Source organism: Pempheris klunzingeri, chromosome 14 (genome assembly GCF_042242105.1).
Source record: "Pempheris klunzingeri isolate RE-2024b chromosome 14, fPemKlu1.hap1, whole genome shotgun sequence".
NCBI classification, from domain to species: domain Eukaryota; kingdom Metazoa; phylum Chordata; class Actinopteri; order Acropomatiformes; family Pempheridae; genus Pempheris; species Pempheris klunzingeri.
This window is the reverse complement of record NC_092025.1, coordinates 4,929,525-4,943,373: the sequence shown is the minus strand read 5'-3', so window position 1 is coordinate 4,943,373 and position 13,849 is coordinate 4,929,525. Positions and strand designations below refer to the sequence as shown.

The 13,849-nt window shown below is 41.6% G+C and overlaps 1 protein-coding gene across 5 annotated transcripts in view; it reads left to right on the top strand.

Moving 5' to 3' along the window:
• picalma (phosphatidylinositol binding clathrin assembly protein a) overlaps nucleotides 1-8,800 on the top strand; it is a 29,837-nt gene extending 21,037 nt beyond the window's left edge. For 3 of the 5 annotated variants that reach the window (XM_070843139.1, XM_070843137.1, XM_070843135.1), the window contains 7 exons: nucleotides 1,252-1,362; nucleotides 3,025-3,144; nucleotides 3,400-3,430; nucleotides 3,516-3,615; nucleotides 5,105-5,164; nucleotides 5,716-5,817; nucleotides 7,357-8,800. In XM_070843139.1, the coding sequence (XP_070699240.1) occupies nucleotides 1,252-1,362; nucleotides 3,025-3,144; nucleotides 3,400-3,430; nucleotides 3,516-3,615; nucleotides 5,105-5,164; nucleotides 5,716-5,817; nucleotides 7,357-7,371 (539 nt within the window). In that variant the 3' untranslated portion in view covers nucleotides 7,372-8,800. The remainder of the gene's footprint in view (nucleotides 1-1,251; nucleotides 1,363-3,024; nucleotides 3,145-3,399; nucleotides 3,431-3,515; nucleotides 3,616-5,104; nucleotides 5,165-5,715; nucleotides 5,818-7,356) is intronic. The other 2 variants (XM_070843138.1, XM_070843140.1) reach the window with 1 other exon arrangement.
• The last annotated feature ends 5,049 nt before the right edge of the window (nucleotides 8,801-13,849 follow it).

Here is a 13,849-nt window from a genome sequence, read left to right as displayed (position 1 = left end):
GATCCAACCTGATACATCTGATGTGCTCTCTGTCGTTCTATGTTGTGTTTTTCTTTTATCTCCTGTCCACACAGCTGAATTTGATTGAAAAATATGTCTGTGAAACAGATGGTAAATGGTTTTGGTGTGAGTTCCTTGTGGCAGCACATAACTATTTTCATTATTGATATGTTGAGTATTTCGTTGTTTTTTAACGCCAGAAAAATGAAAACAAATCACAATTTTGCCTTCAAAGGTATTTCTCTGACCAACAGTCTTAAAAATACATAAAAATGTAAATATAAAAATGTTTTACTATAGCATAAAAAAGTAAAACAGCAAGTCCTCATATTGGGGAAGTTGGATCCAGAAAATGTTTGACAATTTGCCAGAATTTGCCTAGAATTTATTACCCTCAATAAAGTGCAGTATGTAGTGATTATTCATTAAAGAGGACATATACAAGGCAAATAGAGGGAAATTAAATACAAGAATCACAACCCTCCACCGCCCCCAAATATTACTCGAGTGTACAAAACATCGTCAGATAAATCATTAACTATCTGTGCAAAGTACAGTTCTTTGTTTCAGTTGACACATGCAGAAGTAGTAAAGCTACGAGCGATGAAACGGCTGCTTTTATCCAGTGTTCATGGGTGTGGACGCTGGCCATTCAGAGTCATCAGCCTTGTGTCAGTACACCACCAGTGTGTGAGCTCTCACAGATAATGGTAGACATGGGTCATATGGTGCTAGCAGTTGTCCCTCTCATGAACTGAAATTTTCTTTGAAAGATCATGGTTACTGTATATGTTGTACTTTTACACATAACTGTGTAAATGTACACATAACTTAAAAACAAATGGATTCTGAAGCTGTTCAACATGAGTCTTGTGCCACATTTGGAGTTTGGAATTTAACAGTGTTGTATCTACAACGTATAGTTATCCGCTTAATAATAGCATGATGGGATATGACTGTCATCAGTGTTCTTAGACATCACCATCCAACCGCTTTATATACTAAATACACAACTACATTGTGCAGAACAGCACAGGGTGATTGCTCAAATAAGTCAATATGTGGTTAATTTTATTGTCAAATACTTTTCGAATGAACAACAAGTGGGTTGTAAGTAATCTGACTGGATCTGAATAGGAGAATCTTCCAAATATTTGGTGTGTTTTTCTACCTGACTCAGTTATGTTGGGAGGAAGGCAGCTGCCATGCTGTCCTGGACCCTGATAGTTGGTTTTCTTTTTGCCTCACCAGGGTTTACGGCCTCCCCGACGCCCCAGCAGCCACAGAACTCTCGAGGCCTTAACGTTGACTTTGACTCAGTATTTGGCAACAACACCAACGCCAACAACCTGGATTCCACAGGTAATTGTTGTACTCCTGCCTGCTCTGACCATCTCTCTGCCCACTGGCCTTTGGGAGCCAGCAGACCACATGTACTCTGCTGCCACCTGAAGGTATGGGGGACAGATTGCACGTTCATTGGATCACGTCAAGGCTATGGACACTCGATGTGCTGAACTTTGATTTGTTTGGCAGTGTGTGTGATTAGTGGAGACTATGAATGTTCTGATGATATCCCACACCAATGCGTCCTCAGACTTCCTTAATATGAACAAAAGGTGACTCTTGGTAGGAAACCAGGACCACTAGGTCTTTGGTGTTTGTGGTTTTTCAGTCCGTTTTAAGCCATCACATGGAAAAGATGGTGTGGTGAAAGAAAACCTTCCTGTTGTCTCAGTAGTTGCTGTTAGCATCTGTATATGGTATATACAGCACAGGATCCTGTCAACAGTTCCAGCCCTGACTCATTAACTCCGATAGGATTTTATTACTACAATGGCTTCAATGGAATGATGAATGAGGAATTCCTTAAGGGCAGAATATTTAATGATCATTGGACAGATTTTACACTCTGCTTAGTACAAATGCCATTAGACAATGACTTATGTTAGTAAAGCCCTTTCTGAAATATCCTGCCAAGCCCATGGCTGATCTTTGAATATTTTGAATGTGTCCTTTCATCAGAACGTTAATTTTCAGCATGCTCAGGTGCAGTAAATGACCTGTTTCTTTGTGTGTTAAGCGTGTTTTCTTGCAGTGAAAATCATTTCAAATGAGAGGGACTCACATTCAGATTACTTGTTGTCTATTGACTATTGTAACTTACAGTGAGCAATAAAAATCACAAAATATTTGATTTCTGAAAAGCCCTATATGTAATAAAAGGCTTCAGATGTTTTTGACCTGTTATTCAAAGTAGAATTTTAGGTTTTTGAGATATTACCCTGCTGTGTGTACTATTTGAAACTAACTACTTTAAACAGACATGGGTATCATTGCCTACAAATGAGCCTGGCCTTACTGGCCTCTCTTCTGCTACTTTATGTCCCACTAAGACAGCTTTTCGAGGAAGTCACATTAATTGTTATCAGAAATTGGTGAGAATTCAGACCTAATTTTGATAAACATTGTCACAAGCACTGCCACCTGATTGAGGTTAACGACTATTTCACCCCTTTCCTCATTAGTGGATGGTAATTATACTAACGAATCATCAGTCATTTGTCAAGAAGAAATCAATTGTTTTTAAGTTGCTACATTTAGCACCTTGACTCTCTTACACACACGTTTGTGAACCCTCACTCACTGGGTTCTATGCTGCTCACAAACATTTTTTTTTTTCTCTCCTCCCTTGTCCTGGGGTGAAACACACTCCTTGGGGCCTTGGCTTTTTGCATGGCATATGCATGACTGGGTGAGTTGACCTGACACACACTCCTCACACAGTCTTGGCTTGATGAGTTATTTTTTTTTCTGTGAGCTCTGCTTCCTGCCTCATCCACGCTCAACATGCTCTCTCTGTCCACATGTCTTGTGTTTGTCTTTGTCTGTGTGTTGCTGTGTTATTGTCTGTTTTATTGTGTCTTTACCTGTTCTGGGCCTCCCAACCTCTCACCCTCCCCTCCCCTCCCATTCCCTTTCCCGTTCCCTTTGTCCTGCCCTCTTTTGATTAAGCTGTTTTAGGTGGCATCCTCAAACCTACAGTGGCATCCTCACCCAATCAGGGAATGACCCTGAACGGCCAACAGTCCCACAAACTGGTGTCCAACGATCTGGATTCGTCATTGGCCAATCTCGTCGGCAGTAGGTTTCCTCTTTTTCTTTCAACCAGGACCCCAAACATTGAATAGATAGAACTAGTTGTGCTATTAGCAGTTGATTAGGTTAGGGGAAATTTGCACCAAAAAGTAGCAGGAAAGGAGAAAATAAAGTAAATCAATAAATGGAAAGAGTAAATGGAAAACTACATTTGTTTTTCTATTTTTTTATGTCTTGTGTAAACTAGGTGTGTTGTTTTCATGGTTGTGCATTCATTACTTCGCCTCTGTCCTCTTTTAGATCTGGGAATTGGCAACGGCACAGCAAAGAAGTAAGTGCACTCAAGTAATATTTAACTTCATGTCCCTGAGACTGCATACTAAACATGACTTAACATTTGAATTTGATCTCTGTAGTGATCTCCACTGGAGTCAGCCTGGTGAAAAGAGGCTCACAGGGGGAACCAACTGGCAGCCCAAGACCGCTCCCTCTACCACCTGGAACCCTGCAACCATGGTAGGACTTCACCTGTCTGCGTCTGTCTGGGTTTATTCTACAACCAGCAAGCACCCCAAAAGCACATCAGTTTGGCATAAAGGTTTTTTTGCTGCCCCATTTGTCTCCAATGGAGATTAATTTATTTTTAGTTTATTCATAACCAAATAACATGTCTACAGACAGACTTTTTTTCCATCCATGATGGATGGTCAGGTGATTTCAAGGGCAAGTGCATTGCATAACAGCGTTTGTAGTGTTCGTGTTAACCATTCAGCCTGTGGTGTCACTTGGGTAAAACGTCCACCTTCTCACTGTAGTCTCAGTGCCTCTGAGCAAAAGTCACATGATGATCAAAAGCTGATGTGTTCTCTGATGATGCCTAAGAAGCAGATGAACACAAAGTTCATCAATCATTAAAGGATAATCCCTAACCTGACACACAAAAACAAGCCTCATCATGTCATTAGTGACTGAATGAGATGTCCTTGAAACAAACCAAACACTGTCAGCAAGGAGGAAATCTTAAGGAGCGCTCTCAGTGCAATGGAACAAGCACGGTCTGTGATGAAAGCACCAATTTTGGCACCAGCGTCTGATCTGACTCACTTATGCCTCCCTCACCAATGACTGAATAGTTAATGAAACATATCCTTCCCGAGAGGGCCGGGCGTCAGACAAATCTGGGTTTGTTATCACTGCAGGGGCTGTTGCAAAAGCAAGGACTGCTCAGAGAAAGGGTCTGTCCTTTTTTTTTTTTCCTCTCTAATCTCTTTCCAGAAGGAGCTCCACACCTGCCAGTAACCAACTTCTACCCCCAGGACTCACAGACTCTCCTTTTTGCTTTCCTTTACTTCTGTCTGCCATTTCCCCGTTTAAATAATCCCATCCAAATCTGACAACACCAGAAGCCCAGAAAGTCTTTGGTAGCGTTTTCAGTGGAGGATTTCAGTGTCTTGCAGCATTATTTCAGTTTTCCAGCCTCTTTCCACCTTAAACTGAACATTAACACGTCGACATCCTTTTAGAATGATACTCAGATCATCACCTGTGTCAACTTCAATACAAAAACAGTTTTTTGTTAATCCCCGTATTGGCTGCATCCTGCTTTCATCATCTCAGTATCTCAGTCAGTGTCTCGATCCATCCTCTTCCTTCACGCTTCCATTCAAGCTACATTCTTGATTTCCACTGAATACTACGCAGGCATGCAGTGCAGTGTTTTACATGAAGCAGTGAAAAGTACTTGCAAAGTCCTAACAGGGTGAGCTTTGTTTTGCTCTGCTCTCTAAAAAGAACAAGATGGGCACATTTTTGACAGAGACAGCGTTTGAATATGAAAGGGATTAGAATACACACCGACTGAAGCCTCATCACGACATCTTCCTGAAAATATTTTGAAATGCTTAAAGTCTGCCTCAAGTTTGATGAGCTGATTATAGACTGTGGCTGGGTGTTGCCGTGTCCTGATTCTGTGGAAGGAATCATCTTGTTTCTTGTGTCACCTCAGGCACCATCTGTCATGGCCTTCCCTGCAACCACACCGACAGGCATGATGGCATACGCAATGGTAAGTCAGCTGGGACTGTATGTCGAGCAGGATTCCACTTCATGACACACACACACACACACACACACACACACACACACACACACACACACACACACAGCATGGAGACTTTCTTACATGTGAAGTGGTCTGTAGCGTAGTGCGTAGTAAATGCTTTTATTCTGAAGCCGGACAGATTGTGTCCATGAACGTGCCCAGTTATTTGAGACATCACTGACGATGATCAATACTTTGATTTGTTATCCTCAAGGCAGTACGTGTCAGTTCAGTGATCAGTATCTGAAAGAGGAGTCTATTTACAGTCACTGACTGATGGTAAATGTGTCACTTTCAGCCAGCACAGCAGCAGGGAAGGGAGAGCAGGGCTGGGTGGTGAGTGATGATGCTCAGTTGTGTCATCCTCACTGCTTTGGCTCACTGCTGCACAGTTGGTTTTGTTAGAGCTAATAGAAATGGCATCAAGTACCCCCAGAAGCTTATTTTGGGGTTGTATACGTTTTGTCCAAACACTGTTATTCATCCATACTGTGTTTTCTTTTCCCTCCCATCAGCCTCCTCACATGGGCTCCATGATGGTGACACAGCCCACTATGATGTACACCCAGCCTGTGATGAGGCCAGCTAACCCCTTTGGCCCCACTCCAGGTGCACAGGTACATCAGCCATGTCCCACTCCTTCCACACCTGAGCTTAGTGATCCAGCCTGTGTGAAGCAGATAAGCATGGGTCATGTGTTCAGTTCTTCCATAATACATGATGGTGGCCTCTGAGGGTTCACTCGCACTGTTCTGCCCTGGATTGTCACAGAGGATTCAGGCATATTCATGTAGGTTCTCAGGGGATGTCAGGAAATGTCATTTCATGAGGTAACATTAGAAACGGTGGTGAAAGGGCCTGTGCTTTACATTCAGGTGCTCGTAGCCAACTGTGGACTTGGTACAGGAGATGATAATGACATTTTCTGGTTGTGCCCTCTGTCTGCACTGGTTTGATGGCTGGAGAATTGGCTCCACCAGCTGTTGATCTCAATGAACCAACTTCTAACATTCACAGAACTGTGGATGGAAACGAGCATTGATTCACCTTTTCTAGATTTTCCACAAGTCCACAACTGTTTGATATCTATGAATATCTTGATGTAATTTGAGGTTTGTTGCTGTTTTGACATCCACACAGTATGGTCATGTGCATCACTGAGAAGTAGTTGTAACACATTAGATCTGTTTTTTGACACCTGTAGCATAGCTTTTCTTCTGAAGTTCCTCTCTTATCACTGGGTCTTCATTTCTCTCCTGTTCTGCATCCATCCCTTCCTTTGTCCTCCTCCATGACTCAGTCACCCACAACTTCTAGTCCCTCCAGTCTCAGCCCCCTCAGAGCTCCGGGGAAGGACCCTTTTGCGCAGCTCTTTCTGCAGAATTTCTTATAGAGCATCTTTAGGTACAGCTCATCTTCTGTGTGTGCTTAATTGCAACTCCAGGTCCCAAGTGTCTCAACAAAGTGCATGTTTAATTTTTTGGGCAGAACTGGCCGTTATATGGCTGATTGTGGTGCCGGTCACAACACTCCTATGAGATGCTGTCACACTCTGCTTCCTTGCTGGCTGCTTTGCACTCTCTGCACACGTATTGTCTGCTGTTGAAGAAGGATTGATGTAGCTGAGGTCTCTTTGTTCTGCAGCAGACTAAAGCTCTATTTTCTCAGGACTAGTGTCACTGAGAAGTGAGAGTTTGACATTTGCACCCGTAGTTTCACGCAGGCACGTGTTTTGACATGTCCATGTGCATATGCATGCTATGTAGTTGTAACTTGCCCTGTCAGTAGCAATACTTGGTAACAGGATGAAATCATAAAGTCTCATTCATGTCTCAAAGAAAACAAATGGCTGCTGTTGATGTGATAATCAGATGATGTCACAAACAAATTTTAGCCCTCCAAGACTATTAAGAATTACAGAGCATCTAAGAAAATGAAATGACCAGTGACCTTGGTTTTATTTTGCAAAAGCAAGCTTCACACACCATCTTTGTTTTGCCTTGTTGGAACATCTTAGCTGATGCCCTTATGGCCATAGAGCGTTAGATTAGAGATGCATTAGAGTCTGGATACTGGCCTTGCATTACTGGTCGTTTTCTGCGTTCCAAATACAAGATTTGACACTGTTTTTTTTATTTTTTTTTTTATTTCACCAGATGCAGTTTATGTAACCTGAGGGGGGGAGTCTTTCCCGTTTGAAGATGATTTACGACAAAGTCAGCTATCCAAGCAAACCTGAAGTTTGCTTCTAATGAACTCACCTCTCTCTGAGAATGAAAGGCCCAAATAAGACTTGTTGAATAAAATCCCGGTGACTGAGAGCGGCTCTGGCCATCTCAGAGAGGCATCACAGTGGACATTGTGCCCATCTAGTCACGTCTAAGTCATAGAAGGAGAAGAAGAGTGCGTGCTGCCATTCAGAACCATGTGGACAGGGATCAGCCCCATCTGCATCCTGGACTAAGAGAAACACAACCCCAAAGGGAGAGCTTCACTCACTGGTTATCTACCTGGGGGAAAAAACAAAGTTGGGTTGTCGTCACACTGTTTGAGTTGTCTTTTTTTGTTCCTCTTTCTCCAGGTGAGGCTGGGAGAGTCACTGCTTTTGATTTTCAATCATGATTACCCTTCTTAAAGCACCCCCCACATTAGGAAAACAATTGCAAACTTCTCTTTGATTTCTTTCTTTTTTTATGTATTGTTTGCAGTAGACATTCCTTGTGTATTGTTTGTATTTATTTATGATTACATTCAGAGAGGATGACATTGAAAAAACAAAACAGAAAAAACAAACAAAAAAACAAGCTAATGTAACCAGTCACTGGCCTCCTCCTTGTGGAAGGTCTTCAGGTTTATACATAGGTATGACTGATTGTAGAATTGGATTTTGAGTGATTGAGATAATTTTTAAAAAAAGAAGTTAATATAAAGTTTAAAGAGATGACATGTTTTGCTGTTGGGGCACTAAATCTTCTCTGTACTCGGATGATGCCTTGTGCAGTTATCAGTGGCTCGAGGGGTCACACTGAGGATGTGTATGAACATAATAATTCATTAACACTTTCAAACTGGTGGGATTGATTTCTAGGAATTTGGCGTGGGAACATTTTTCACATCAGCAAAAGCACTACATTTTGTGATTGAGGCAGCATTGCATTGGAAAGGAATCTGCATTTATGCTTTTTGACGCTTTTGGCATGCCATTTATTCTTACATTTAACAAAGCTGCTGGCTGCCCTTTTGGAACCTGAATGTGCAGGGCCCCTTTCATGCTCAGATCATGTTTCCATAGGCAGGCACTGGGGTGTTGAGGACAATGTGGGGGCATGGGGAGACATCGGGTGTAGGTTCAGGTCAGACTGGACAGAGGGGGAGGGGGTGGGCATTCTTGTTGTGCAGGACAATGGAGCACTGTTGATCGGTGCTTTGTGTATATAAAACATATCCTGCCAATCACAGGAATGGGCGGGTGCAGGTATGAAAGATGGTCTGAACATAAAAGTGGCCCTTAATCCATTAACTGAGCATATTTGCTGCATTGTCCCTGCAGATTATATTTTTGTTTGTTTGATTTTTTCCAATAAAGTGCAAGCTTCCACACTCTTTTTGCTCTGTATTTATTCATCCAAAGAAAAAAAATGGGACAGATTGTGTAATAAATGTATTAAGGAGAGATCATTATTATAAGTGTATAACAATGGTTATTGATGGTACTACCTTCGACGAGTAAACTACCATTATTTATATATATATACATATATATATATATATATATATATATATATTCTTTTTACTGTTGTCAGTCATGATGTTGTTCATATATTCATTATTGTCATGTCATGGTTTCTGTATTGCTCATTAGTCCAAGAGTTTGGTCTCTTTATGGAAAGCGTCTTGAGATAATATGAGTTGGTGCTATATAAATAAAGACTGATTGATTGATTGATTGATTGCTAGATATATGTAAACATTTCCCTTTTAATGGCAGCATTCAGGAAGTGCTAGTTCCTGCTACTGGGCCTGGATTTGTGGAAAGTGAGAGATGGGTGATCTGAATGCCGAGGCGTCCTCGGCCGTTGGGTTGCCAGAGTCCCACCGTTCATCATTATGGAAGCTTCTGCTGCAGAGCTCACAGGTGCAGTAGCTCATCAATGTGCAACACACACACACACGCGCACACACACACACGCACACAGGGACCTTGACATAAAAGCTACATCCTGCTTGGCAAAGCCTCTCCACCAGCAATAAGAAGATTCTTTGTTGTGCTGCCACTTCCCCTTATTTTGGATGCAGCAGTAGAAAGATGCAAGTGTGTTCTTATGGGAGACACTGACTTTCATGATAGAGTTAACTGACGAGTTAATAAAAGCCTCACTGTTGAACTGAGGCTTTCGTCTTCACAGTATCTTCAGATATTTAACTTTATTCCACTATTCCGTTCCAAATATGAGTGGACAGGAAAAAAACAGCACATCATTCAGTGGTTAACAACGTATCAGACTGTTTCCTCAGCATTAGAATTCTCAGGGACACTGAAAACGTATTTCCTATACAAAAGCTTTAATTTCAACAAAAAACAGCAGGTTCAAGTTGCATTCAACAGTCTGAATGTGCCGACATTCTTACAATCTGTAAGCAGGATTACAAGAAAATGAAAGAGAAATGTCCATGTTTAATGTGAAGAAAATGTTTTTCCTGTGAACTGGTTGAACAAAAAGTGAGTTGGTATGCTGTTACGTTCCTCCCTCTCCTTCTGCCAAGCAGCTCCCAAAGTTCCTGAGGCTCAGAGACGAAGCTTCAGTCTGGTCCGGCCCGCTCCAGATGCTCTGTGGCCTCACCCTCGTCCATCCTCATCACTGTGCACCACGGCGGAAATGACATGGACAATGGTCCTAATGATGAAGGTGGTGGAAGGCTAGCTTTGGAGCACTGTGCTTAAAGGCAGAACAACTGTTGTGGCTTTCTTCTGCGGGCAGTTAGACACAGGATAGATCACTGCTGAGGGAGTGAGCGCCACCCATCTGTCACTGTGGGTCAGCAACAGGGAGCAAACAGGGAACTGGAAAAAGGGTCAGTTGCAAAATGATATTGACAAATCCTGTTGCTTTCATAAAAACGGTTGACACAGCTGTAAGCTCTAACAAATGTAACTTTGAAACATCTGGTAATGTACCCCCTGTAGAAATGGGAGAATATCTTGAAAATATGTTGACAACTTCTTCCAGAAAGCGACTTGTCTGATGTATCCCTCATCATCAAAGACTGAGGTTCAACTCTGGAAAGTGTCATTAATGCGCACATCAGTCAGCCAGGTGAGGCGGTGACACAGTCACTCATGAAGAACACAGCTCTGCTGCCACCTGGTGGTGTGCAGCTGCAGCTCATGATGAAGAGCTGTGATTGGTGGCTCTATGACGTGTGCTGCTGGTTTCATGTTCAGGGTGCTCTCATCATTAACTGTGCTGTTGCTCTGCTGTTCATGTGCTGCTTTACTTGACTGATTTAATTGGTTATCTGGCATTCAAGGACATTGACAGAATCAACAGAATCACTGTTATTATTACAGTTGTTTGTTGTGCACCCCCCAATTCTCCCTCTCTCTGTCCAACCCCCACCGTGCACGGACCCCGACAGAGCACCGCCCACCTCTGAGCCTGGTTCTGTTCGAGGTTTCTTCCTGTTAAAGGGGAGTTTTTCCTGCCACTGTTGCCTGATATAACATCTGATGTTTGCTCATGTGAGGATTCTTGAATCCGTCATGTTGAATTCCTGAATCGTTGGGTCTCTCTCTTAGTTACTCTGTTTGGTCTAGACCTGCTCTCTATGGAAAGAGTCTTGAGATAACACTGTTATGAATTGGCGCTATACAAATATTGATTGATTATTTGATTGATTGACTGACATATCATCACTTTTACGTTGAGACTTGAACTCTTTAGCAAACAGTTACTTTCCACCTCCAGTAGTTACAGAGTGTGACATTATCATTAGTTTGGATGACAAATGTAAGGCCAGTGGTCAAAAAACGTCGTTTTTTTTGTTCTTGCCAATTCCTTTTATCGTTATTCCTTTTTGAGTGGAAAAACAGAAGGTCTGAAATGAAGAACGGAGGTCACTTGGTTTTTGGCTTTATGTCTCCAAACCAAAAACAACAGTCCTATTTTGCTTTTTGCAGGTGGGAAGACCGGAGGTGGAAGTTGAAGTGTAACAAATTCAAAATAAAAGCCAAGAAGACATTAGTCAAATTCCTCACAGCGTTCAAAGTATTTATGAACAATTATGAACGACCCCCATGTTTGTAAATGCCATTAGGTGTTATTTCAGCACCTGGTCCTTTCAGCAGCTTGGCTCTATAGTGTAACAGATAAGACCTCTTTCATGCTGTGTGTTCATGAGACAGTGGTTCAAAACTTTGAAACAACAACTTTTGTACTTAATATTGGGTTGAAAACATTTGATATTCATAGCCATGAAGACCACAAAGCCATATATACAGATAGACTACAGATAAAACTTCTAATTTAACTTTGGAATAACAACTTCATTTCTCCTCTGTTGCTTAGAATGCTGTTAGCCTGTAATGAAAAGCTATTTATAAAGTGAATGAATGTACATAACTCTGACTGCAGTGTATTTGAGATTTATAACCATGGTATCAACATCTAGTAATGCACTTCATCAGTGCTAGTACCTGCAGTCATGGGGGGTTTAGGGTTTTTTGAACTGCAGACCCCCCCACCCAGGTGATCTGACTGGGAGTGATCAGTTCAACAACAGTTCAGAGTCCAAGAAGAATTAAACCACAGCAGTGCGATGTCTGGTCTGAGGGGGTCTCCATGTTGTTTTCCAGGAATCTGAGCTGCTTTCCCAGGTCCACCCTTATTTCAGTCTTTTCTTTCAGGGGTTGTGGTCAGGTCGCTGGATTCCCTGTATTGGAGTACCTCCCTTAGCAGGGGTTACTATGAACTCCTCACTGAGGCTGCTGATGGGCTCAGCTTGTTCCTGTTACCATACAGAGCAATACAGCTCAAGCTTTCCATGACTCTTTACAGGTTTTTCAGGGACCAATGGGATTTGGGTACCTATGTGCGAGAGGTGGAAGCGTTTGGGACCTTTCCTCTCTCCAGAATCAAGGACCTGGATTTTGATGACTTAAAACACATCCCAGCCCAAGTTATCAATCTCTCTAAGCCTGGAGGGATCCAGTCATGTCATTCGACTCCAGACTTGGTTATTGGGCCTCGGCACTCCACCTCGCCTGACTTGACTAGCATGTTCATCGCCAGGGAGAAGAGGATAACTGAGATGGTGCCTCCTGTGATAATCCCCTCTCCAGCTGATGCCACTCAGATGTGAATCTCAGATCGAATTTGTTATAAAGGTCTCTGAGTCAAAGATTGATGTGACCTATATTTAAACACATTATTTTTTTAGTCCATCAACCCTGTTGTGTTAATAATAATGCAGTGCTTAACTAATTTTTACCCATAGATTTATAACCACAGATATCCAGCAGGGTTAGTTCCCCACAGGATGTATGGTTGTGTGGTCTTCATAGCTATGAATATTGAATGTTTTCAACCTAATGTTTTCTGAACAGTAACCCTAAAGTACACAAGTTGTTGTTTCAAGGTTAAACTCCAGTTCTGAACCACTATCTCACTGTCTATGAACACACAGAGTTTTTTCTTGTTTGTTTGTTTAAAGTTTATTAACAAATACAATTCTTAAAATTCCAATCTTTTGATCTGACTTTTTTTTTTTATCACATAAATTGAGTGAATATTTTCAGTAAGATAACTGTGGAAAAGATTGAACATTTTACCATTCTCATATTGTCAAAGTCCTTCCTCTAATGCATGAAAGATAGTTGCCTTATTATCCACCAGGTGATTAAATAACACCTAATGGCATTTCTAAACCTGTGACATAATTACTTCGAACGCCGTGAGAAATGTGACTAATTGTGGCCCTTTGGGTTTCTTGTGCTTGCATAATGTTACACTTTTATAGAATGGCTGTTCTGTCCTCTTGGCTTTTATTTTGAATTTGTTACACTTCAACTTCCACCTCCGTTCTGCCCACCTGCAAAAAGCAAAATAGGATCGTTGTTTTTTGGTTTGGAGAAATGAAAACAAAAACCACGTGACCTCCGTTTTTCATTTTAGACCTTCTGTTTTTCATTTTTGGACGTTTTTTTCCATTTTGGTTTTGAAACAAAACAGATTCATGTTTTTGTTTTGTTTTTTACAAATAAATGATTGATTATCCGATGATTCCTGGATCCTCATTCTTTGCTATAGCAAAAATATCCAGTATCTTTTATGCTAGATGCTATTTGCAGTGGCCAACAAAACTATTTGCACCTGGGTGTAAACAGCCAATGTATCTTTTTACACTCAGGTGTATGTCGGAAAGGGTTTTGTGTTTAATATACCCTGCCCTTTAATATACCCTGCCCCATCTCTCCATAACCCTAGCCAAGTAGTTTTGGTGCCTATGATTTTTATTGTCATGGCTCCCCATCTGATGGAATATCAAATAATAAGGATAATAGTATGATGTTATTCACAAAGCCTTTTCAAAGAGGAGGCACCGCAATCTCAAGACACTGAAAAGCACCAAAGAAAACACAAGAGTTTACAA